Source organism: Homalodisca vitripennis, chromosome 4 (assembly GCF_021130785.1).
Source record: "Homalodisca vitripennis isolate AUS2020 chromosome 4, UT_GWSS_2.1, whole genome shotgun sequence".
Lineage (NCBI taxonomy): Eukaryota > Metazoa > Arthropoda > Insecta > Hemiptera > Cicadellidae > Homalodisca > Homalodisca vitripennis.
Window position 1 is genome coordinate 47,024,842 of NC_060210.1, and position 26,683 is coordinate 47,051,524.

The following is a 26,683-nucleotide window of genomic DNA, read 5'->3' on the forward strand; positions in this document are numbered from 1 at the left end:
TCTATTTATTGAATTGTTGATTTAGTTTATTAGTTTGCCTATTAAATTAGCTTATTGTTGGTTGACAAAAAAAAAAAAATTATTGCTTGGTTATTGAATTGTTGTTTTAGTTTATTAAGTTTGTTTATTGATTTAGCTTGTTGTTGGTTGACGTGCTTGCAATATTTTATTGTTTTGTTCTTTGTTGATACCTTTGTATTGTTTTTCTATAATTTGTATTGTCATCTTGATATCCTTATCTGTAAAATGGTGTATTACCGTTGATAAATAAATAAAATAAAATAAATTAAGGAAACAAGCAAACACAGTGAGCACATGACCATAGCAAATGGATTCAAAAAACAATACACCACACATTATATGTAACTATTTTTAACAGGAAATTGTCACGTTAGTTTTTAATGATACGGTGTACTACATTAAAATCTGATTGAATTGAATAATAATTTATTTCCAAAAAATATTTACATGCGTGCAAATTTACTATCAAATTTATATTATCTTGATACTATACTAGTTACATAAAAACGTTATACATAAAAATATTATACACATCAATTTAAAGTGGCCTAGGAAATGAGCCTACATGGGCAGAAAAGCCTCTGCGTAGGCACGAGTTGCTTCCCTGGAGATTTTGGACGAATTGAATCTGGTAATTAATTATAATATAACATCAACACACACACGCCAAAAAACCGTATTTACATAATACGGTATTGAAATGTATTAGCGTAAATACTAAAAATAGATTAATGAAAGAGTTAAAGAAAAGAAAAAGGAATTATGTATTTTAAGGATCAAAAAGTCAACTTGCAGAACAACCTAACACGTTACTAGCAGATTTGTTGTCGAACTGTTATGAAATAAAAAATAAATTTATAAAATAGGAAAAGTCCATGTAGAGGTGATTAATTATCATACAACATCAACACACACATGCCAAAAACCGTATTTACATAATACGATGTTGAGATTTATTAGCGTAAATACTACCAATAATTAAAAAAAAATTAAGGAATGATGTATTTTAATGATCAAAAAGTGAACACATAGAAGTACCTAACTTATTAAACTTACTAGCAGATAAATAATCGATACGGAATTAAGGTGTTGTTAATTAATTTCTATATTTGTCATTTATAATATAATATAATTGTTATTCCTTACTTAAATTTCTTATATTTTCATCTACTAAATTAAACTTCAGTACTAATTAATTTATAGATTTGTTATTTATAATATTATTTTATTGTAATATCTTACATGAATTTCTCATATTTTTATCTAATAAATAATCACTACTAAATTAAAGTTTGGTGTTAATTAATTTATAGATTTTTCATTTATAATATTATTTTATTGTAACTACTCATATCTCATTATTCATTGAGGTATATAAATACTGATATGATTCCTAGATGAATCAAGGAAATAGGATTATATAGTGAACACTGATTGGAAAGCGAGAACATATACTGTACACTATCAGGTTTCAACATACTGCAATCTTGGAAAATCAATACCGAAGGTAAAAACAATTGCTGCGATCCTGGTGCCTGAAAACTAGGTATACTCGTACACTTACTTTTACGAACTTAAAGTGATCGTAAATATTATAAAGTAGGAGTATGTCACGGAATAGGCTTCACCGAGGTTGCATTCAAAATGTAATGCCTACAGTTTATTTTATTCTCGAGATGCCCTGCGAACAGATAGACAGAGGTATAACCACACAGAAAAGAAATTGTTCCATTCTCGCGGTAGACAAAATGGGAATTCTGTCAACCTAATGAGTGATAGTCTTCATCAACGCCTAGCCAAATTCTATGGTAGTGTTTACAACACTATACACCTCATGTTTGGCTACATAAAAAGAAGTTTCTTACAAAATTTAAAGCCTACAGTTAAAAGTTTTCTCGGCAAATTTTGGCACATTATTCAAATTTTTATTCAATAAATTAGGTTTCATAGCAGTGTTTAATACAATAATAATAAAAGTTCTTGGTGAACTAGGGAATGAACTACAACGCAAGATTGTGCTGAAATCGAATCTTGTCGCCGACTTTAGTGTTGACTGCCTACTTTATAATTATTGCTCTGTTTAGTTTATATATGTGTTAACAATTTGCATAATATAATTTCGTATATTTGTACTCAGTTTAGTTCAAATTTATTTACTATGCTGTTTTCTCGTAGCCATTTTTGTTACCCATTAGACCAATGTAAACATATTTGATAACGTTCAGCGAAATTCCCAGGAGTGATACGCACTATCTCAAACTTAGTATTACTTACATAGGAATCAAGCTTCATGCAAAGTTTAAAGTCTTTAGGTCAGTTAATTGTCAATATATCATACGAATAGCCAGATAGGTCAGACAGGCATACATGAATTATATTTTTTCAGTCGCTCGACTGATAAGCTTTGCTAATGCTATGACAATTAGTAAATTTAGACAGTAAAACACAGCTGGAAGTTAAGACTTTCACTCTACCCTTATTACCAGAAGTGGAATACTAGTTTACCGTTTCTTTTCGATGCCGCTGGGTCGCTTGATGTACGCTAACTAGCACCAGCATATAGCTTCCATAGTTTCGACCCCACTTCGAGCTAGGCGTAATTGCCAATTGGTTTAGGGGTTCTTAGGTGCGAAAACAGTATTCCAATTCCGCTCTCTGACTCCTCTCCTTTATTTCCTTTTCAGCCTGAGTTGACAATATGAACGCAAGTTGATACGTTGATCATCAGTGCTGACGACTTGTGTTTCTTACACTAAACCTGCAATAACATTCATAACTGAGTCATTAATTACAGTATTATATACACAGTAATATATGCCAAGTAATAAACTAACTGAAACAAATGCATGTTTTGAGCACGGGTATCGAGCTAGTTTATTATTGAACTCAAATAGTGTTAAATATCCGTGGGCTATGGTTTATGTATGAAAAACAATATTAGTTTCCCGCTCCAGAATGATACCTGGTACTGACAGAATATATTATGCACAAAACATATTTACTGAATATGGTTTAAAAATCAAATGTATGTTTTTGTACGGTCGAGTGACATAACGTTCGTTATTTCCCCAACACAGCTGTGTGTCGTAGAATTGAGATACAAATTATTAAAAACACGACTAAAAATGTTTTCCATAGGTTAAGAATCTCTTATTTTGTAAAATTAAATAAGAAACTGAGCTTCTTATTTAAATATTAAATTTTATTTTTACGTATTTTAATTTTTCTTAATGGTATTTACAAAATTATTTTTCACTGTTTTGCTTGCAAAGGCTTTGAAATTTAGAAAGCCAGTAATTTCCTATTAAAAAAAGACTCCTTATAGAACATCATACTTTCTGCAGAATTTAAATGTAATTGGTTTACAAAAAATACTATAACTTACTAAAAGAATATTTAGTCTCAAAAAGGACTGTTAAAGCCTCGTTTTTGAGAGAGGAATCGCAACAGTCTTGAGTTAAATGACAGCATTTGTCTTCGTCCCCGGCGGGATCCGCTTCAGACCACATTTGTTTCTGCGTAATTGCATTCTTATTTAAACCTAAGCTAATACAAACCGAGTGAGACACTATTGGAGCGTCTGTGTAGGTCGAAAATTTATGGGGATTTAACTCCCTTTGTAACGATTTTGTAAATTACCAATGAGCTTTGATTTCATCAGATAACTAGAGCATTAAAACAATGACACTATTGAAATTTCGGCATTTCGAGTTGGAATTTAAGTTATGATGGAATATTAGTGCAGAAAAAACTAGTTTGTATTTAGCACCACCTTGAACTATGTAGCTTGTGATGGATGATCTTTGTAATACGTACATAATCTAGTATATCGTTACAGTAAAACAACTTTATTTTTACAAACTTTCAACAGACTACCTTTATATTGCTTATTATCCCTTTATTAATTGTATTTATAAAAGTTTCCCTGGTTTAGTAAGGTTCATCTTATTTTTTTAATTACTCAAATATATGATAAAATTATGATTCGGGTAAAAAGTTACTTAAGCTAGTGGGGTATCTAAAAGATGGACTAATTAAGAAAACAGCCATGGGCGCCAAAAAGATCTATTGATAGGCAAATTGTATAGTATTCGAATACCTCAAAATAAATTCGAATGCCTTTGAAATAAATACAATTTCTCTGGAAGAATCTAATTCAAACCCGAAGTATTCATTCGTTTGGACTAACAGTATTCAAAGAAATATTCAACAGCTGTATTCGTATTCATACACAAGTATACATAGGAGGGCTTTAGATGAATATATATATATATATATATATATATATATATATATATATATATCAGGACTATAAAAAATAAGTAAGGAGAGATTCATAATTTGGGATGATTTTTAAACTTGACAAAACGTATAATTGTACAAAAAATTAATTAATAAATTCATTTGTAAACAATAAAAAGAAAAATTAATGTTCATTTCATGTTGTTGTGTAAAAACAAAATATGATTGAGCATTTTGGCATCAACCTATTTTATGATTGGTGACAAAATCTACAGTAAAGAGAATATTTCTGACGAGAATAAAGTAGCAAGTAAACAATTTTTTTCTGAAGCTCATAAATCATGGCTATGACATGTTATAGGAGGCAAAACAAGGATTCTTCCTCCATTTTGACAGAGCAATTCCAAATAACCAAGAAACAAGGGATTACGGTAAGCGCGTAAGACAAGTCTAGACTTGGTTGTTAGAAATACTCAACGCAGATAAAGTATTAAAATACTTGTATTGAATACACAGTATTAGATTAAGTTAAGTATTCGATTCTCTCATCACTAGCCAGTTCCCGGTAGTCGGAGGGTCGGGAGACAGACCGTAGCTGTTAATAGTAAAATAGTTATTTCACAAAATACTACGTTGTGTCCTTGTGCAAAGCAAAATGACTTTATTTTTTTCTGCAATTAATATTTCAAATCAAGCATTTTTATCCATAAACCCGGGGAGTATACTTATTAGCTTTGATATACGAGTTCATCGTGTGATGAATGGCTCACAAATTCTGTGATAGTTCAGAGTTAAATATTTTCCCACGGCTACCAGCCTGTTAGTAATCCTAAAGCATGAAACCAAAGACATTTTTATCCTAACTAACCCTCAAAGAATAATTAGAGAAATGTTTAATTAGCATGCAAGGAATATGATATAAATCTAAACTATTGAGAAGACTACTTCCCAATAGATTCTTTTACCCACTGGTAAATGTGTGAAAATTGACATGCTTATAAATTTTTAATGTTCATCGCAGGAAAAAAGTGTCAAATTTTCAAATTTAAACACTGAAATTGTGTCTCATGGGGCCAGACATCGCTCTCCGACTTGTCCCTATTGAAACTGAAAAAGATTACAATATTTTGGAATTATGGCAAGAATTTAAACTTTGGCATGTAATCAGGAATACGTAAGTGTTAAATATATATGTATGTATAGCGGAAAGTTTTTTCCATCTTCAAATACATGATAGATGCCAAATGATATATATATATATATATATACACACGCACACAAACAAACACACACGCGCACACAAACAAACACACACGAGTGCGCCCACACACACACACAAACACTATTAATTATCTTTAATAGTAAAACAATGTATAATGATTTAAGATATTTATAAAGTTTCGTGTATGTGGTTCAATTCTTCAGATAAGTATAAACATATTAAATAAATGCTTAATGATAATACCATCAGCAGTTGGTTGTCCATGAACTTGACATTTGTGAATAAGTAGAAAACACTAACATCATTTTTTAAATTTTTATCTATTATGTTTTTCACATTTTCATGGATCCTTGTAATGCCTTTGATACACAATTTTATAAATTTTTTTGATTGTGTACATTTATAGCGTGCCTGGCTAAATATGTAGCTATCTTTGAATTTGTCTATATAATCAATAATTTACATGAACTGACCCTACAAATAAATTTACTTTGTGTACAAGAATAAAATGTTTTACGTTTAAAAATCAATTTGAATTAATAACAACTTTAAATATGCTAGTTAGCATAAATAAATATTTTGTAAATGCGTAATATACGTTTTCAAATTATATTTGAAACGTAATGATTTTATTGAATTAAAATTATTCAAATGGCTGCCAGTAGAGTTTAAGCTTAATGAATTGGTTGAAACGGTTAGTGATAACTGTTACTGAAGCAATTATCACATGAATCAGATACAGTAAACAAGCACAAGGGCAGTTAAATGACTGTGATCGCCTCAAATACTATACGTTGTGGAAATGTAATATTGATTTTTCCTATGTTTTCATGTATGGTAATGTTTTATTTCAAACCATTTATATTAAACATAGTCACATTTTTAAGGAAAATCAAAGTCGACAAGCTGATAATAGAACGCCTAAATTTTGTAGTATTAAAATTTAAAATTACATACAAATATTTGTCATTACTTGATCCAACAAACACGTACATACTTCATCCACCGTACCGTACGCACGAATATATCGCAGCAAATGTACAGTATGAGGATCCTGCCGTGCGGATGCTGGAAGGTTTCCACACTCTGATCAGACATTCACTCAGCCCTGCCCTGATACCAAAGCGTGACTAGGTTTCCAATTACTGCGCTATAAAACCAAACAGCTTTTGCTCTGCAATGCGTTATTTCCTATTTCCTGATAATGTGTGCTGTGTTTCCTTCGATAATACGGTTAACACCAGAGGTTCTAAGGATTTATTTTAATTACTTTATTGATCGCTACAGAAAATAACTCAATACCACACAAAGATGTTTTATAAATACCTAATGTAACAACACAAAAGCAATATTTTTCCTCCTCTATTAAAATAATTTTGATAATTGTTAGAAATTAATAAAATTTCATTAGCATGTTGTTTAACATAAATTAATATGCGATATTTTTTTCTTAGTAAAGCACTATTAACATTTCATATTAATTTGGCCACACAGGTTAATTACTAGAGTGAACTTAAATTAAATAAATTTGACAACAAAGTTCAGACTAATTTGGTACCATAAAATTAATAAAGAGCTTATAATTAGCTGCGCGTTATCAAATTATGTCATTCTAGCGACTTAAAACATTTCTGTTTCATATAGAAGTCCGCACGATACCTTGAGAGCTATATTAACTATAGCTTTGAAATTTTGTAGTAAGCTTAATTTCTATTCGTAACAATGAGTTCGAGCATGGTGCAGGGAATTGCCTCAGCGTTGGCGCAAATTTTGTCATTTGAATTATGAATAACCATTACTACAACGAGAAATAACAGAATAAATAAATTTTGAAATCAAAATTATGTGACATTTTAACCGGTGACAAAGCAACATGTAGATGTAGACTACAAATTCTGCAAGCTATCTCAGAGAAGCTTGTCACGTGACACGTGGAGAGGAGTATTCCTACCTTGTATAATAATGATATGTAAACAAGGAAATATGCATAAACTCTAACTTTGCATCGCATTAGCATCAAACTGTTATATTACAGTGTTATAAAATGTTCAATTAGTTTTACTGAGTAATTAGTACCATATGGCTTCAAGTGATTCAATTGTATAAGCTAAAAATGTTAGAATATTGCAAAGTAAATAATATAAATATACATATTTTTGAAATCTACGTAAGAGGTCCTCAACGATTCGTATACAAAGAATTATGTTTTAGGTGGACCAGGATTTTTATTGAGATAAGTAGATTAATCTGCATGTTTCCTCGTACGTCCACTTGACGGCCGCGGTGTCGGTAAGTCATTCCTCAACCTACCACTTGACTAATGATAGAAGTGGCTCTTGAAAAATGGCTTTCAACAAGATTGCTTCTATCGTCATATTTCTTTTGCTGTCACCGTGCACCAGCTCGGAATTACCGAACAAACCTAAACGCAAAATTAGTCGTTGCGTGATTCTTAGAACCTTATATTATATAGCATTTTCAAATTATGATGCAACTGAAGCACTAGTGATATTAAAAGAAACATAATTTTCATACGTTCTTATGTGATGTGAAACAAGCATACGTCAGCCTTCTTTTTACATAGTTGCCCCAAAGACTTTTCGTTAATAAAATACAACTTTGACACCTCACATATTTTACATCTAGCTACTGTATGACGCTCCCCTTTATATCATGTTGAAGGCCACGCACTAGAGTTGTCGCTCCTTTATATTGTATAATACTCTGCTGTTATTACGTGACTGGGCAGCATCACTCATACACGCTGTTTTCTGTACTGCGCGTGGCATTTCTTATTTACTTTACTTCATAGTCATTGCATAAACAGAGCTGTTTTGTTTATTGCTGTAGCATCGATCGCTCGAATTGCTTTTTTCATTTATTCAGTACAGTTATGCCTTTGTTATCGTATGCAGTTAAAACTAAATGAATATTTGTAAAATTAACACAATATTGCAGTTGCTGTTTCTTCGCTTCGGTGTAACATATTAGTTTGTTGCTGAATCAGACTAAGATTAATCATAATAGAAGGCATTGAAATAAAATTCCGAGAACAAAAATCTACGCATACCTAAATAAAAAAATAACAGGTACTTGTGAATTTACAGATTTCCATTGTATCGGTCAACATACATTTTGCATTAAAATAACTCAAAGCCTTACTTTCCCTACTCATTGCTGTTGTAAAACAAAATAAAAATATTTTAGTTCATTAATAAAGAAGTAAAACCACTTTTTAAAATCACATACAAGCCACAAAAACCATTCGAACCTTAAGAGACGACTTCAGAAATACTGTTGTTGACATTTTTAGTTTAAGTAATTTTTCCTATATGTGGAATACGAAGCCAAAAATATAATTTAGAAGGAATATAGCATCATATAACATTCTAAGTAAAAGCATCATGGTTTTTGAGAACAGCGTGAAAATTTGTGAGAAGTTACAAGTTCCACAATTAAAAAATAAGTATTTAACTTCTTGAATATTATTTCTTGTTTGAAAATAAAAAAGTAATATTAAATATTTCTTAGAACATACCTGTTTTCCCGAACTGAATCCTCTTACTTCAGTATTTTTAGGTATCTTCAGTAGGTCTGTATTTTAGATTCGAATAGAACAAGAATACGATTATAAAGGGTCCGGCAAAAAAACCTCCCTGATTTCAATAAGCATTTGCAAAAAGAATAAGAAACATACAGAACAATTACTTATATTTGTGAATACCCTTTATGATGCCATTTTACATCACTTAGTACATTTTACTTGGTTTTGAAAATTATGTCCGATAAATGATGTCCCCCATTGTTAAGACATTCACGAAGTCTTTCCCTGAAGTTTTCCATAGTTCTTCGTGTAACTTCCCTTGGAATGGCTGCCACTTCCTGCATAATGGCATCTTTTAGTTCTTGCAGTGTTCTGGGACGATGTTTGTACACTTCAGCCTTTAGGTAGCCCCACAGAAAGAAATCACAAGGTGATAAGTCGGGTGACCTTGGGGGCCAGGAAATGTCTTCTCTTAAAGAAACAAGACGTCCAGGGAACAACTTTCTTAACATTTCCATAGACCGCCGAGCGGTGTGAGCTGTGGCTCCGTCCTATTGGAACCAAACTTCTTCTTCCTCATGGTCTAAAACAAACTGGTTGATCTTGGGTCGGAAAAATGTCTCTATCATGTGATAATAGCGATTGGCATTGACCGTTATTGTTTGTCCATCTTCTTAAAAAAATGTACGGTCCACACACACCAAATTTGGCAACGGCGCACCAAACTGCGACTTTTGGGCTGTGTAGTGGTTGTTGGTGGAGTTCCTTAGGATTTTCTGCAGCCCAGTAGCGGAAATTCTGTTTGTTAACAGTTCCACACAAGTGGAAGTGGGCTTCATCAGAAGAAATGAAGACAGCATCTGGGGGAATGTTTTGCAAAATGTCATCACATGCAGCCCTGCGAGTTTCATAATCTTCTTCAGACAACTTTTGGGCGACCATGACTTTGTAGGGATGCAGATGAAGTTCCTTATGCAGAATTATCCTTTCTGACAATCCCAGGGCAGCTGCATGTTTAACCGCCGAACGCTTTGGAGACTGTTGGATGGATGTTCTCACTCGCGCCACATTCTCCGGTGTTATTGCAGTACGAGGTCGGCCAGTTGGTTTTCATTTTAGTGCTGACCCTGTTTGTCTAAAGTTTGACACCCACAGTCCAATCGTTTTCGCATCAGGAACACTATCACGTAGGCCAAGTTCGAATCGAATCCGAAACGCTCGTTGAGTAGAAATCACAGAACCGCCATTTTTAATAAACTCCTCCACAACAAAAGCCCGATGCTCACCGAGCCAAGCCATGGCGAACACTGAAAATGGCACGTACGCCGCTACGGAACGATACCCCCTCCACATCTCTACCCCCACTACAACTCACGCAGTGGCTTGCTCAAACCGGGGAGGTTTTTTTGCCGAACCCTGTATTTTAAATTGTTCAGATATGAGGGATACGTTTGACACATAAGTTTGATTATCAAGCTAGTAGATGATATATAACAATGTTGCATCATTAATACTTGTTTTAGTTAGTATTACTTACTATTTATTTCCTAAGCATGTATAAGGTTGATAAAATGTTATCTTGTTGTTTTTTCTACTGCTTACGTACCGGGTAGATTTCATACATTTTCACTCATATACATTATTTTATGTTTAAAGACATTTAAAGATCGCAAGAGCTTCTATCCCTATTTTTTCTTGTAATAATTTCATTATTCCTATTATGGTTCTCAACGGAACTGAACTTTACCAAGGATCTTAGACCATATATTTTTATCTATGATTTTTCTTAAATGTTCATTTATAAACACGTAAAATGTATAAAACAAAACAAAGTAAAGAGCTATAAAGATTAATATACATAAACATGTCCGTATTTATTGATAACTGGAAACTGGAATTAGTGTGTTTATGTTTGTAACAAATTCCATGCACTAAATTGCTTAATCTTCAAGTTATTTCTTCCGGTACAATATCTGTAAAATGTGTGTATAATTGTAGCTGCGCTTGGTTTCGACCCGATTATTATTTTATAACTGTTTTTTCTCAGGTTCCTAAAACAATCATTTTCCTCTAAAGTCAACATTTATTCTCTTTAGCCCCATAATAATATATCATGTGTGGTGAATTGGGGTGGAAAATAAATTTGTTTTAAAATTATTATACTATAAATTTAAATTTCGATACTACAAATAAATTTTATGTACTACAATTTTAGTCTTGCCTATTATAGAGTAAACTTTGTTCATAACAGTTGTATTTCAGTTATGGAAGTAAATCTTGAAGTGAATTCTGCAGAAGTAAAGTGATATGTTCGCACAGGTCCCAATAACCATGGTGACAGTTGTGAAGGGGTTGGGGGTAGAGGGGTGACACTATTGGTTTAAGGGTTGACAGTGAATTGAGTCCTGGACGTAACTTTTCCACGTCACTTTAATACGACATTTGATCGGACAATGCTATTTCTGGATATTAAATATACCAGCAATCCTTTTTTCCAGACTTTACGTAATTAATACTGTTGTGTTTTTTGTACCGATATGAAAAGTTTACAGTTGCTACGTTCACAAGCTGTTTAAATATAGCGTTGTCTGTCTTACTATTGTATAGCAAAATAAGTATGGTCCCATATGTTTTTTATTGAGTATTTTAATTGAAATTTTCTTATATTATTTTGATAAAAACCAAAATCTTGTGTTTATTAAGTTTTGTTTTAATATTTTTAATTATTGGTATTTAATTTTTTGAAACTGAGTATTTTTGTTTGATGCAGTTTTAGGATTTTATGACACATGTTCTCTACATGATACGTATATATTACATTATATTTTATAACTTTCAAATCACTAACACTTTTTATTACTATACTACCTCTCTTTTATTCTTTAACAATATATTATTTAAATCTGACTAAAAAGGAATTTTTAAGCCTAATTTTGTAACCTAATATATGAAGATGGCATGATGAACTATACTGTATTCCGCAGTATACTAAAATACACCGTTATACATATAAAATTATACATTTTATTCCGCAATTATGGACTATTATGGTTGTCATCTAGCTCAGATTGAAAAGGAAAATGGTTTGAAAATGTAAAAAATTATAAATTAAATAATTTAGCAACAACCGATAATAACTGCTGAAAAGTTCAGGCAGACATTTCATATTTCCCTTTGTAAAGTTACAACTTCAAAATATGCTATCAACTTCCAATGAAATTAAACCCAGTTAACTAAGAAATAAACAGTTCAAAAGTGCAATAAAACTATTTAACCATTTTAAAATGGTGCGGATGATTGAAAATATATAAATCCAGTATAAAAATGCTTTTCAAGTAAATAAGTCGGGTAGCAGAACATTTCAGTCCATAGTTAGTTGTCGAAATAATAAACTGTTTGGAGATTCACATTTTGTTTATTTTTTACATAAAAATAAAAAAAATACGTCAATAACAGTCTCCGAACATGTGACGTTACTTGCGGCAATAGTCAAAGCAAATCTACTGAAACAGACATCAATAACAACGTGGCTTGCGGCAGGACCGGTGGTTTCGTTATTACAAGACGCAAGCATTTACTCGTAATTAGAGTTTCTGGAGTTTCACTATTAACTTTATGTTCAATAAAGCTGGTTTACACTACCGGAGCTGTCGATGCGTATGTTTTCTTTTCATTCAAGTTGTAGTATTTTTAAAATAAAACTTTTACAGTTCAATCTTTTTTCTATGCGATTATTTTTATGTGATCTTTTCTTTCTTTTAATAAATAGGAGGGGCCGATCCCATTTTTAAATTTATTCCACCCGTTCTCAGTGGCAACTGGCTCGTACCAAAAATAATGAGGAGCGTCAGTACAGCAGGTGGTAGAAAGTATTTCAGTCTCGGATAGGATTTGAATCTTGGCTATCTCTAATTCAAAGTCGACCTTAGCTCGTGTGACCAACTGCTTCAAAAAAAAGTAAACTAAGAGTTGTGCAATATGTTTTCAGATATTATGAATTGCACAAACTTCATCTACATTCGAATAGGCGAGGAACAACTTGGTTAAAATATCACCATTTATTGCAGATCCCTCTAATTTTTAACGAAGATTTTATCAAATCTTACCAGCTTGAGAGATATTGATCCCACAATAGCAACATTGTAAATCAGTAAATATTACAACAAATATTAAGTTTATATATTAGGTACAAAGTATGTTAGTACCCCTTTCAAATACAAAACTAATATGGTGCAACAAAGGGGTGCTTGTTAATATACCATCATTCATATGAGGATAGCCGGTATCACTCATGCTAGAGGTTCTAAGCTAGTGCAACAAGATTGGATGGGGTTGGCAAATGAAGATTTCTCTTAATGACCAGTTCTGGATTGTAATATAGCTGTGAAAATTTCACTACCAAGGTGAAAATGTCCCTCTTCTGTACTTTTATTGGTGTTGTTTGTGAAACATATGCAACAATATCAACTCAATTGAAGAGTAGGATTTTTCCTTATGTCCTTAACCGACCTACAGAAAGCACGTAAATACCTCGTCTTTGGATTACTCCATGTTCAGAGCTTGTTGGACTTTTGCAACGATATGGAATGGATTACAGAAATAACTTAATAATAATTTCTGCTGACTTTGAGCCTCGTACCAGGGTGTAGATGGCCATTAACATTTCAATTAAAATATAGGGATAAGTATTTGTTTCTAGAATCAAGAATTTCTTTATAAATGTCTATAAAAATATGCATGAGCCAAGATTACTCAATGGTAAAAACAATGTTTAATATAAAGTCACTTGTAGTTGATAAATACATGATGCAGCCATACTCATTAGGATTTAAAGTTAGGGGTATCTCACATTTACGATCTGACCTTTACTCAAGAACTGCTTAAAGGTTTAGTAAGCTTGTATTATTAAATTTCTTTCATATACGGTTAAAGGATGGGCAATCGTTGTTACCACACATCATATTTTTATACATACCTGTACAGCATTTAATAAATATGAATTGCAAGTTTTAACTACTTCCATTATGGACCATCCTATAACTTAAAGTCCCAATACAACCTAAGAGAGCATAATCTATGTTTCCAACGCCGGTGTCTAGAACATACAGAATAAAATATTATGTATATCCTGTAATACATAAAGAAAAAGAACAAATCCGCTTTGTTGATAAATTAACATATTTATCCAATTAAGATACATACTTTTTCTTTCATTCCAAGTAATAGTATTTTGAGGTAACATTGTATGAGTTAATTCTATTGTTTTATGCGATTAATAAAATATATAAGTGTATTTTATATATTAATAACTAAATAATAGCCCTACCTGTTAAAATAAAAGAGGTTATATTTGATTAAAACCGTATTTTTGAAAACCATAAATAGGTACTACAATTCAAAGAAGCCTGAAATGGTATGAATGTCATGCATAAACTTGAAAGTGACAGATATATTAATTCATTTTGTATAATATATATATATATATATAAACTGTACTGTAATGTTACACATCAATAAATAGTCATCTAATTAGCGCTTTTAAACGTTATAATATAATACAAATATTTATATTTATTGTCAAGTTAATTGTCAACCATTAAACATAATTTTAAGGAGATATTAGTAAATGAATACCCTATCATGTCCATTCTATCTATAGAAAGTATTGTAATAGAATCTTTTACGCTGTTTTGTTGCTTCAAAGGGAAACTTTACACAAATGGCACTTGAAACTGATTATACTTCACCGTTTTAAGAAAAACTCAATTTAGTTGCATTTTTTATTTTACTAAATAAACATTATTTTCTTTTCTTTTTGGTGGTATGAGAGTATAGTGTTTTTATGTCCATAATTAAAGAATAATACATAATCATATAACAGGCTTGCTTTCTAATATTAGAAAACCAGTATTTAAACCGGTGTTTCCTCTTGAAATACAAAAGATAGTTACAAAAATCTATTTCTTATAATATTATATAGCGTTTATTGCAACAGTTCTCAACGAAATAAATAGTTTTGCCTCAGATTTTTTCCCGTCTTACCACACGTGTATTCGTACACTTACAGAGTTCTTAATATCGTTCAATTGGTTGAAAAATACTGAAACGAACTTGTACAAAACTTCTTATTGTGTTAAATAATAGATTTACCTCCCTCCCTCCACTGCTGAGGAATGTGTGGGATTGTTTAAATCTATAATTCCATTAGGTCTCAGGTAACAGAGTTGCTCGGAGTGATTCACAGTTATCCGTGTCTCGCTTCGGTGCGCTGACGAGGTTATTGGATTGGTTTCTTCTATCTCTACAGGTTGTGATTTTTCTCCTGGAAAGTAAAACTGCCAATAACTGTATATCCCATATAAATCAAAGATGTAATAAAAGGTTTTAAACTGTTGAAAAGCATTAAATAACACATATTGATTGATAAATTTGTTGAATAAACATAATTATTCTTTCTCGATGGAGGAGAAATATTATTTCTTGTATTGTCGTTGCTAACAGTTTTTACTGTTTTCAGTTATGTTATAAAATTATTAATCGAATATTACATTACAAGACATAGTAGCAATGAACCAGTGAAATACTGCGGGTTTATAGTACTTGGCTAATATTATATATACTAGGTTTTTGCAAGAGGCTGCCACAAGTTAAAGAGGTTATAGTATACAAAAAAAGGGAAAAGGTGTATGTGAACATATGTCCTTTTTCGCTTCGTTTAATGTCTGCCTGTATATGTGTTAAAATTTTTTTAATAACATCTCAAAAACTAAATACAAATAATTCTAAACTTGGCAATTATGTAAAACTTATCAAATGAATATTAAAAGGTTATTAAATATTGAATAGCGCTTTTTCTTTCATATTGGCGGCATTACTTACTACTTTTAAATATTAAATATCTCAGAAACGACAACTTTTATAGAGTAAGTTTTTATTGTAGGCCTACATTTAATGAGAAATAAATCGATATTATATTTCTTTAAATTAGTTGACAAGTTAACGAGTTACGTCTACTACTAGACTGTAGAGCATTCTAGAGCATATAAAGGGTACCCATAGATCGAAGTTTTGAATTTTATAAATTACTAGCTGTTACCCGCGGCTTCATTCACAATTTTTTAAGTTGATTATGAAGCTTAATCCAACTTCTTAACTTAATCGTTAAAGCACTTATGATGCAATATAATGGTACCCTACAACATTATTAAACGTGTGTAAGCATACATTAGGTACATATTATTTCAGTATCCTTGGTTAAGAGGATCAGTGGTTAAGGGAATGACTTATTTCATGTTTTATCTCGTATAGGAAAATTTCTGGTTTGAATAAATTATTATTCCAATACCATAGCTGAGTTTCTCTAATTGTTACGATCAAGAAATTATTATGGCTCAGAAACTCACTTTGGTAAAAAAAAAAAAAAAAAAAAAAAAAAAAAAAAAAAAAAAAAAAAAAAAAACATCTATTCCCAGCCTTAGTAATCTATTTCAGTGCCTTATTGTCCCGATGAAGAAAATATGCATACATACTTAGGACTGAGAAGCTTACTACCGCAAAAAAATCTAATCTCGTTATAAAGGGGAAAGTTCATGTGATATTTAAAAATAATGATGTGTACTAGATTTGTTTTATAGAAAGTAGTCTTGTTGTTTTCCGGACTGAGGGTTCGTTAAAAGCTACAAGAATACGAGAATGCAGTAAAATAACTCAGAAAAACAAAGCTCGGAAGCTTCTGCCTTCTGGTAGATCCCTGATTTTGATAATTCCAACGCTTCGAGAGCTCTTAGCCTTTAGATCGTTGAGGAATGTTAGCTTTATTTCCTCTGTTTTTTCTTAAGCCACTGTGAAAATGCCATATCTCAATGTCAAGGAAGCCAACTAGTTTAGAGTACCCTGAACATGTACAAGTTTGCTCATTATGGTGGGTTCTATAACAATGTTTTAATAATATTTCCAAAATTAAATTTAAAATAAAGTCTTTCCAACGCATTACACACTTTTAATGTGACGTTGGCGCAATCTAGAATAAAATTTATAGGGTAACTTTGTAATTATTTGTATTACACTGTTGATCAAGTACTGTGTTTTTAATGTTATATACATTACAATGTTAACAAAGTGACAACAGGTGTTTAGTGCAGTTAAATGTTTATAATGAGACAGAAATACTATCATCATTTTCTAAATTCTTAATTGTTCCGGGAAATATTTCTGATATTCATCTTCATATCAAGCTTTCTTGGGTTGCAAAGAATATCTTTTATAAAGAATTGGCCAAATTTGTCCAGCATTCTGGAGATTAGCGCTTAACTATAATATCTGTAATTAATTAAAGTAGAACATGTACAATTGTACATTCATGGATACATTTATATTAAACAAAATCCAACTATTAAAGCAGCTGTGATTCGCTTTATTCACAATGACTTTCAGTAAATGTTTATTATTGGATTTGTAATATTTTTACATCAATACTGCATTTTTGTGAAATTGTATTAAGAGTGATTAAATTGAGAAATTAGAACATTTAAATTTTAAAAATGTATAAATTAAATTTGCGTAACATAAACGTATTTTTTGTTAGTAGCTCTTAAATTCCTTTTTTACAATACCAAGTTTGGAGTTATTCGCATAAACGTGTTCGAGTTGTTATTTATATATATATATATATATATATATATATATATAATATATATATAATAAATTGAACAGACAGATACCTAACGAAGCGAGGTAGAACATGTGTCCAAAGAGTTTTATTTCTATTTGTGTCCACTACTATTCCCTATTGGTTCTATCAACATCTCGTGAAATACCTTATATATCAGAAATTCCATCACGAAGTACAAGATGCACACATTTTATTAATCCACCACAGAAAGGTCGCTTTATTTTTGGAGGAGTTAGCGCCTGTAGAGATATCGGCAAAACCCACGAACTCTCTTTATATATTTTTTATTAGTTTGTGTGCACTTCCGATTCCACTTTTAAAATGATTTTAATGTTTACTATTGGTGAAGATAGACAACAATAATACTTTCTTCAATTACTTAAAACATCTTTATTAGACAACAGACTTTTGAAACTTCAAAATTAAAATTGGTATTCAAGAAAGTAATTTTTATTCAATACTGCAAATATTTCGAGTTTTTCTCCAATTGATTACACGACCACTTTTCTTGTAACAGTTTTCTTAATAAAAGTTCTTTTTAAAGAAATAAATTAAATTAAATTAAACTTTTTGCCTCAAAATTAAAATCGAAATAAAATTTACGCTTAACAACACCAATGCCAATGCGTAAATGTTAATGTATGCGTGTGTTTTTATCCTTACCAATGGCGTAGTGTAGCGGGTACGGCGGTTATCGCAATATAACCGGATCAAGCAACGTCGAGCGTCTTCTGCTTGGATGGGTGACTGCTGAGCGATCCTGTCCTTGCAAGCAGCCAGCCTGCCCGGCCGTTGGTGGTGGTTCGGAAGTCACCTTTAAGCCGTTGGTCCCCAGGTTAAGTATTAGAGAGGGCTTCTTAGCTCTAACTTCGCCTGGTAAAATAAGACTGCTTAACTTCACTTTTACTTTACGCTTTCTTATAAAAATCAAATAAAATAAAATGTTCTAATTTAATTCAAAATAAAATGTTTTTCATGTAACCTACATAAAAATGAATGAAAATTTTGCTGTAAATATGTTCCCGCCACGTGTATCACTTCCTGTTACATTTTACACATATTTCAAATAAAAACTGGAGTTAATCTTAACGTATTAAATTTGTTACAACGGCTGAGTATTAATTTTCTCAAATTAACATTGAAAAATTTACTTGAACATATCCTGCCTTAACTTTTACCTTCTTGCAATTGTTTTCAATCCAGTTGTATCAATATAATACAATTGAAAGAGGGTTAACATTAGTTAACAACAATTTCCCAATACGAAAATCCTACTTCGAATATAAACTTTTTTTCTACTTACGCAAAGTCTTATACAGAACGGTTTTAGAAAAACAATAACGGGTGCAACCTAAAATATTACGCTGAACCCTAAAAAATGCTGCAAAATCCGTAAGTCAGAGCTTATACACCACCTCCTTCCTTAACCTAAATTGCCTGAACACCAATACCCGACTCTGACTATTAATTAATCACAAGATTAGAAAAACTAATTGTCAACTTTTCTATCTCTATTATAACCAGTTATCGTAGTGGGCTTCCAGATAAACAGCCGTCTTTTTGTCCAATTCCTACATTCGTGAATTCTTACTTGAGAAATTACATTTTTAATGTTTTGAAAAATATATGTATATGGTAAAATATTTTCGTATATACTTTCATCCATAGTTACTTATTAACTACATTTTAATTTGCCAATGTAGGAAATGCTACAGTTCCACATTCGTCGTAAACTATCAAGCATTTTTACTTGATTCTACCTAACTTATACTTGTTACTTAACATTGTTATTAAGTTGATTATGGCAATCTGCAATAAAACCAGCCCGTAAAAGCAGATTTACGTCATAAAACAGATTACGTCCAACTGACGATGGCCCTAATAAATGTTTTCTATAATTTTATTCCAGAATATCAAAAACCAATAATACGCTTTTCATTGGCATAAAACAAGCATTAAAACAATATAATAGCAACCATTCATAAAAGTATCAATGAACTATATTTTATAATTAATTACTATGTCTTAAATGAAAATACATGATAAGTAATACGAAACTATTAATTTTATTATATAACATATTTCAGAAAAAACTAAGTTACGTATAGCATTAATAGTTTACATGTAAACCGTGTTTATTTAATCACATATATAGATTATATAATAAACATTGTCCATATGTATGATATACAGGACATAAAACTGTATAGTGAGCGACAATGTTCACACTTGTATATTGTTAAAACCTTTAAAAAGCTTAAACAAAATTATGTGTAGATATATATAGAGTGTAAAAGGAAAGCCTCAGGGTTTCCGGTTATCTCTGGTTGATAATATCCTGTTGGTGATTACATCCGGTCTGTAGGTGTACTAAAAGCCACTGCTCACTAGGAGTTTCGTTTGAGTGTTGTGTTATAGACCACTGGTCTTCAATTTTGGCTCCGGAACTTCCTGATCTTCTCGTCTAGAGCCAGTTAATTAAATAGCCCCTTCATCATTTTACAGTATATTTAACCACACCTATAAACTTCTACAACTGGAAATATTCTGGATAAATTTGAGACAAATTTATAATACATTACTATCTATAAAACTGAGAAGTACAAGATTACTTCTAGCACCAAATTATCTCAAAATGGGATGACATTGAATTACTCGCTCTATTTTATTCTACAATGTATTTCAAAAACGATTTCAGGAATATGTATGTTAATTGGATGTGTGTAGAGAAATAAAAGACTAATTAATACTACACATGGGTGTCCAAAAAACTCTCCATGAGGGTTTCACATTTGTAGGATTTGTTTAGCTACATTAGGATTTCTGTCACTAGGTGCAAAGTAATTCATTAATTAACTCAAAACTTGTCTTAAAAGGCTATTTTGAACAATAATCACCCTAGAAAATTTAGTCATAGAATGTGCTAATGGTCAGAATTATTGTATAAAGTACCAATTTATTAATAAGGAAAGGGGAAGAATGGTAGGAAATAAACGTCACCGAGCTGACCTACTAGTCAACATCACTGGTCTTAGACAACCCGATACAAAGTGCTGTATTGTTGCAGGCTGAGCATGGTGTGGCTATGTCCAGTGTACATGTTGGTCTGTACGATCACGTGTGGCTACGCTGCGACACTCCGGCACACGCGTCACCGAGCTGACCGACTAGTCAACATCACTGGCTTCAGACAACCCGATACAAAGTGCTGTATTGTTGCAGGCTGAGCATGGTGTGACTATGTCCAGTGTACATGTTGGTCTGTACGATCACGTGTGGCTACGCTGCGACACTCCGGCACACGCGTCACCGAGCTGACCGACTAGTCAACATCACTGGTCTTAGACAACCCGATACAAAGTGCTGTATTGTTGCAGGCTGAGCATGGTGTGACTATGTCCAGTGTACATGCTGGTCTGTACGATCACGTGTGGCTACGCTGCGACACTCCGGCACACGCGTCACCGAGCTGACCTACTAGTCAACATCACTGGTCTTAGACAACCCGATACAAAGTGCTGTATTGTTGCAGGCTGAGCATGGTGTGGCTATGTCCAGTGTACATGTTGGTCTGTACGATCACGTGTGGCTACGCTGCGACACTCCGGCACACGCGTCACCGAGCTGACCGACTAGTCAACATCACTGGCTTCAGACAACCCGATACAAAGTGCTGTATTGTTGCAGGCTGAGCATGGTGTGACTATGTCCAGTGTACATGCTGGTCTGTACGATCACGTGTGGCTACGCTGCGACACTCCGGCACACGCGTCACCGAGCTGACCGACTAGTCAACATCACTGGCTTCAGACAACCCGATACAAAGTGCTGTATTGTTGCAGGCTGAGCATGGTGTGACTATGTCCAGTGTACATGCTGGTCTGTACGATCACGTGATGGCTACGCTGCGACACTCCGGCACACGCGTCACCGAGCTGACCGACTAGTCAACATCACTGGCTTCAGACAACCCGATACAAAGTGCTGTATTGTTGCAGGCTGAGCATGGTGTGACTATGTCCAGTGTACATGCTGGTCTGTACGATCACGTGTGGCTACGCTGCGACACTCCGGCACACGCGTCACCGAGCTGACCGACTAGTCAACATCACTGGTCTTAGACAACCCGATACAAAGTGCTGTATTGTTGCAGGCTGAGCATGGTGTGACTATGTCCAGTGTACATGCTGGTCTGTACGATCACGTGTGGCTACGCTGCGACACTCCGGCACACGCGTCACCGAGCTGACCGACTAGTCAACATCACTGGTCTTAGACAACCCGATACAAAGTGCTGTATTGTTGCAGGCTGAGCATGGTGTGACTATGTCCAGTGTACATGCTGGTCTGTACGATCACGTGTGGCTACGCTGCGACACTCCGGCACACGCGTCACCGAGCTGACCGACTAGTCAACATCACTGGTCTTCAGACAACCCGATACAAAGTGCTGTATTGTTGTAGGCTGAGCATGGTGTGGACTATGTCCAGTGTACATGTTGGTCTGTACGATCACGTGTGGCTACGCTGCGACACTCCGGCACACGCGTCACCGAGCTGACCGACTAGTCAACATCACTGGTCTTAGACAACCCGATACAAAGTGCTGTATTGTTGTAGGCTGAGCATGGTGTGACTATGTCCAGTGTACATGCTGGTCTGTACGATCACGTGTGGCTACGCTGCGACACTCCGGCACACGCGTCACCGAGCTGACCTACTAGTCAACATCACTGGTCTTAGACAACCCGATACAAAGTGCTGTATTGTTGCCGGCTGAGCATGGTGTGGCTATGTCCAGTGTACATGCTGGTCTGTACGATCACGTGTGGCTACGCTGCGACACTCCGGCACACGCGTCACCGAGCTGACCGACTAGTCAACATCACTGGCTTCAGACAACCCGATACAAAGTGCTGTATTGTTGTAGGCTGAGCATGGTGTGACTATGTCCAGTGTACAGGCTGACGACAGTCACACTCATGCGACACTTCACCGAGCTGACCGACTAGTAACATCACTGGCTTCAGACAACCCGTGCTGTATTGTTGCAGGCTGAGCATGGTGTGACTATGTCCAGTGTACATGCTGGTCTGTACGATCACGTGTGGCTACGCTGCGACACTCCGGCACACGCGTCACCGAGCTGACCGACTAGTCAACATCACTGGTCTTAGACAACCCGATACAAAGTGCTGTATTGTTGCAGGCTGAGCATGGTGTGACTATGTCCAGTGTACATGCTGGTCTGTACGATCACGTGTGGCTACGCTGCGACACTCCGGCACACGCGTCACCGAGCTGACCGACTAGTCAACATCACTGGTCTTCAGACAACCCGATACAAATGTGCTGTATTGTTGCAGGCTGAGCATGGTGTGACTATGTCCAGTGTACATGCTGGTCTGTACGATCACGTGTGGCTACGCTGCGACACTCCGGCACACGCGTCACCGAGCTGACCGACTAGTCAACATCACTGGTCTTAGACAACCCGATACAAAGTGCTGTATTGTTGCAGGCTGAGCATGGTGTGACTATGTCCAGTGTACATGCTGGTCTGTACGATCACGTGTGGCTACGCTGCGACACTCCGGCACACGCGTCACCGAGCTGACCGACTAGTCAACATCACTGGTCTTCAGACAACCCGATACAAAGTGCTGTATTGTTGCAGGCTGAGCATGGTGTGACTATGTCCAGTGTACATGCTGGTCTGTACGATCACGTGTGGCTACGCTGCGACACTCCGGCACACGCGTCACCGAGCTGACCTACTAGTCAACATCACTGGTCTTAGACAACCCGATACAAAGTGCTGTATTGTTGCCAGGCTGAGCATGGTGTGACTATGTCCAGTGTACATGCTGGTCTGTACGATCACGTGTGGCTACGCTGCGACACTCCGGCACACGCGTCACCGAGCTGACCGACTAGTCAACATCACTGGCTTCAGACAACCCGATACAAAGTGCTGTATTGTTGCAGGCTGAGCATGGTGTGACTATGTCCAGTGTACATGCTGGTCTGTACGATCACGTGTGGCTACGCTGCGACACTCCGGCACACGCGTCACCGAGCTGACCGACTAGTCAACATCACTGGTCTTAGACAACCCGATACAAAGTGCTGTATTGTTGTAGGCTGAGCATGGTGTGACTATGTCCAGTGTACATGCTGGTCTGTACGATCACGTGTGGCTACGCTGCGACACTCCGGCACACGCGTCACCGAGCTGACCGACTAGTCAACATCACTGGCTTCAGACAACCCGGTACAAAGTGCTGTATTGTTGTAGGCTGAGCATGGGTGTGACTATGTCCAGTGTACATGCTGGTCTGTACGATCACGTGTGGCTACGCTGCGACACTCCGGCACACGCGTCACCGAGCTGACCTACTAGTCAACATCACTGGTCTTAGACAACCCGATACAAAGTGCTGTATTTTTGCCGGCTGAGCATGGTGTGACTATGTCCAGTGTACATGCTGGTCTGTACGATCACGTGTGGCTACGCTGCGACACTCCGGCACACGCGTCACGAGCTGACCTACTAGTCAACATCACTGGTCTTAGACACACAAAGTGCTCCGTCCAGTGTACAGTTGGTCTGTACGATCACGTGTGGCTACGCTGCGACACTCCGGCACACGCGTCACCGAGCTGACCGACTAGTCAACATCACTGGTCTTCAGACAACCCGATACAAAGTGCTGTATTGTTGCCGGCTGAGCATGGTGTGACTATGTCCAGTGTACATGCTGGTCTGTACGATCACGTGTGGCTACGCTGCGACACTCCAGCACGCGCGTCACCGAGCTGACCGACTAGTCAACATCACTGGCCTCAGACAACCCGGTACAATGGGCTGTATTGTTGTAGGCTGAGCATGGTGTGGCTATGTCCAGTGTACGTGCTGGCCTGTACGATCACGTGTGGCTACGCTGCGACACTCCAGCACGCGCGTCACCGAGCTGACCGACTAGTCAACATCACTGGCCTCAGACAACCCGGTACAATGGGCTGTATTGTTGTAGGCTGAGCATGGTGTGGCTATGTCCAGTGTACGTGCTGGCCTGTACGATCACGTGTGGCTACGCTGCGACACTCCAGCACGCGCGTCACCGAGCTGACCGACTACTCAACATCACTGGCCTCAGACAACCCGGTACAATGGGCTGTATTGTTGTAGGCTGAGCATGGTGTGGCTGTGTCCAGTGTACGTGCTGGTCTGTACGATCACATGTGGCTACGCTGCGACACTCCGGCACGCGCGTCACCAGGCCGCCCCACTAGTCAGCCCGCCTGACCATAGACACCCTCCACTAGATATCCCTTCACGGTGAGTTTTTCTTCCTCATCATACAATACACTAAAATAATTTATTTATTACCATTTCATTCAACCGGAAGGAATTTTAATGATATTTTGAAATAATAAATGTAAACTTGGATATTAACATCTAAAATGTAGAAATTTCTTTCATTAACGATTTCCTTTTTTTAAGATAATTTCATATGAGTAGCCAATTAAATCTTAAATCTTTTTTAGATTTGTACAAGTTAATCTTTATATCATGTTAATGTTTTTACAAGATTTTAATTACTTCGAGAGAATACAATGCTCCCCTTATTTATCACTCTCAAATACATTCTAACCAAGTTGTTTTTATTGAAAACCAAAATTTACAATCTCTGTTAATAAACTTCGACTTCAATCTCAATTCTTGATACGTGCCCAAGTAAAGAGTAATAGTAATGAAGGACGAATGCTACCGTGGATATCATCTATTGTATATAAATTCACCACCCAAACTTAAATTCTTATATATTATAAATACTATTCATTATGTATTTAAATTACCAGATTTTATTCCGGTAGGCTGGTAAGACTGTATTTCAATTATGGAAGATAGATCTCTAAAGTTGACGATAACGATGTGCTAAGAATCCAGTTAATTTTTATCAGTTAAAGAATTCAGTTAACCTTAGGGTGTGCATTAAGTTTGATTGAAATAACTGTTTAAGAAAAATTTGGTCACAGCCCTTTTAAGAAACAGTTTTTGTAAACGATAAATATAATCAATTTGTTCACTTTGGAACATTACCTAATCAGGATTCTACAGTATTTACTGGATTAAGTTATATGTTTTATTTATAAAAAATTAACGTAATTGAGAACTTGTTAAAAATTTTAATTTTTAAAATTATTTTAATTTTAGATTTTACTAATTTAATTCTTTTAATTTAGAAACTATTTAAAATCGTGTTACCCTCTAAAGTTTAAAATAGTAAAAAACTCAAGTAAAATATTTAAAACCATTTTGAGCCTGATTACAAATCTGCCTAAATGCTTTAGTGCAACTCATCATGAAAGGATTATATTTTTCCAATTTATTATCCTGAGATTTTATCTTAAAGGGCTAAGAGTTTGAAATAAAGCAATATTTTGTTAACAAAAATATTGCACCAGCGTAACTCAACTATATAGGGCAAATCATTTGACAGCTGTTTACATTTGAGGACAGTCAGCTCGTCTGCTAATGCTCTGTTTTAATAATTAGAGTTTAATATTAATCACCACGATGTAAGGTGCTAAATGAGTATAAACTAATAATATTTTTGTGAATGACCAGATACGATGAAATGGACATGACGGAGGACGCGCCCGAGGACCCGCCGCCTGAGGAGTCCCTTCTCGTGCAGACCCTCAAGGGGAAGGTGCACGGTATTACTCTCACTGCCGCCACAGGCAAGTTGGTTGATGCCTGGCTTGGCATCCCTTACGCACAGAAACCAACAGGTATGACTCATAACACAGTACAATGTATTTAGAAGATCAAAAGATAATTATACACTGCAATCTAGTCTGAGGGCGTTTAAATTATTTTACATTAAAAAAAACACAAATTGAACTTTGTATGAATAAGACTAATATGAATACAAATTTACTGTATAGTAAAATGTAAATTTTTACGATCCCA

General features: G+C 35.0%; 1 protein-coding gene across 2 annotated transcripts in view; it reads left to right on the forward strand.

The window, feature by feature from the left end:
- The window catches only part of LOC124359283 (acetylcholinesterase-like), a 397,002-nt gene that overhangs the window by 360,320 nt on the left and 9,999 nt on the right, over positions 1-26,683 (forward strand). For both annotated transcript variants that reach the window (XM_046811900.1, XM_046811901.1), the window contains 2 exons: positions 24,893-25,042; positions 26,336-26,502. In XM_046811900.1, coding sequence (XP_046667856.1) covers positions 24,900-25,042; positions 26,336-26,502 — 310 coding nt within the window. In that variant the 5' untranslated portion in view covers positions 24,893-24,899. The remainder of the gene's footprint in view (positions 1-24,892; positions 25,043-26,335; positions 26,503-26,683) is intronic.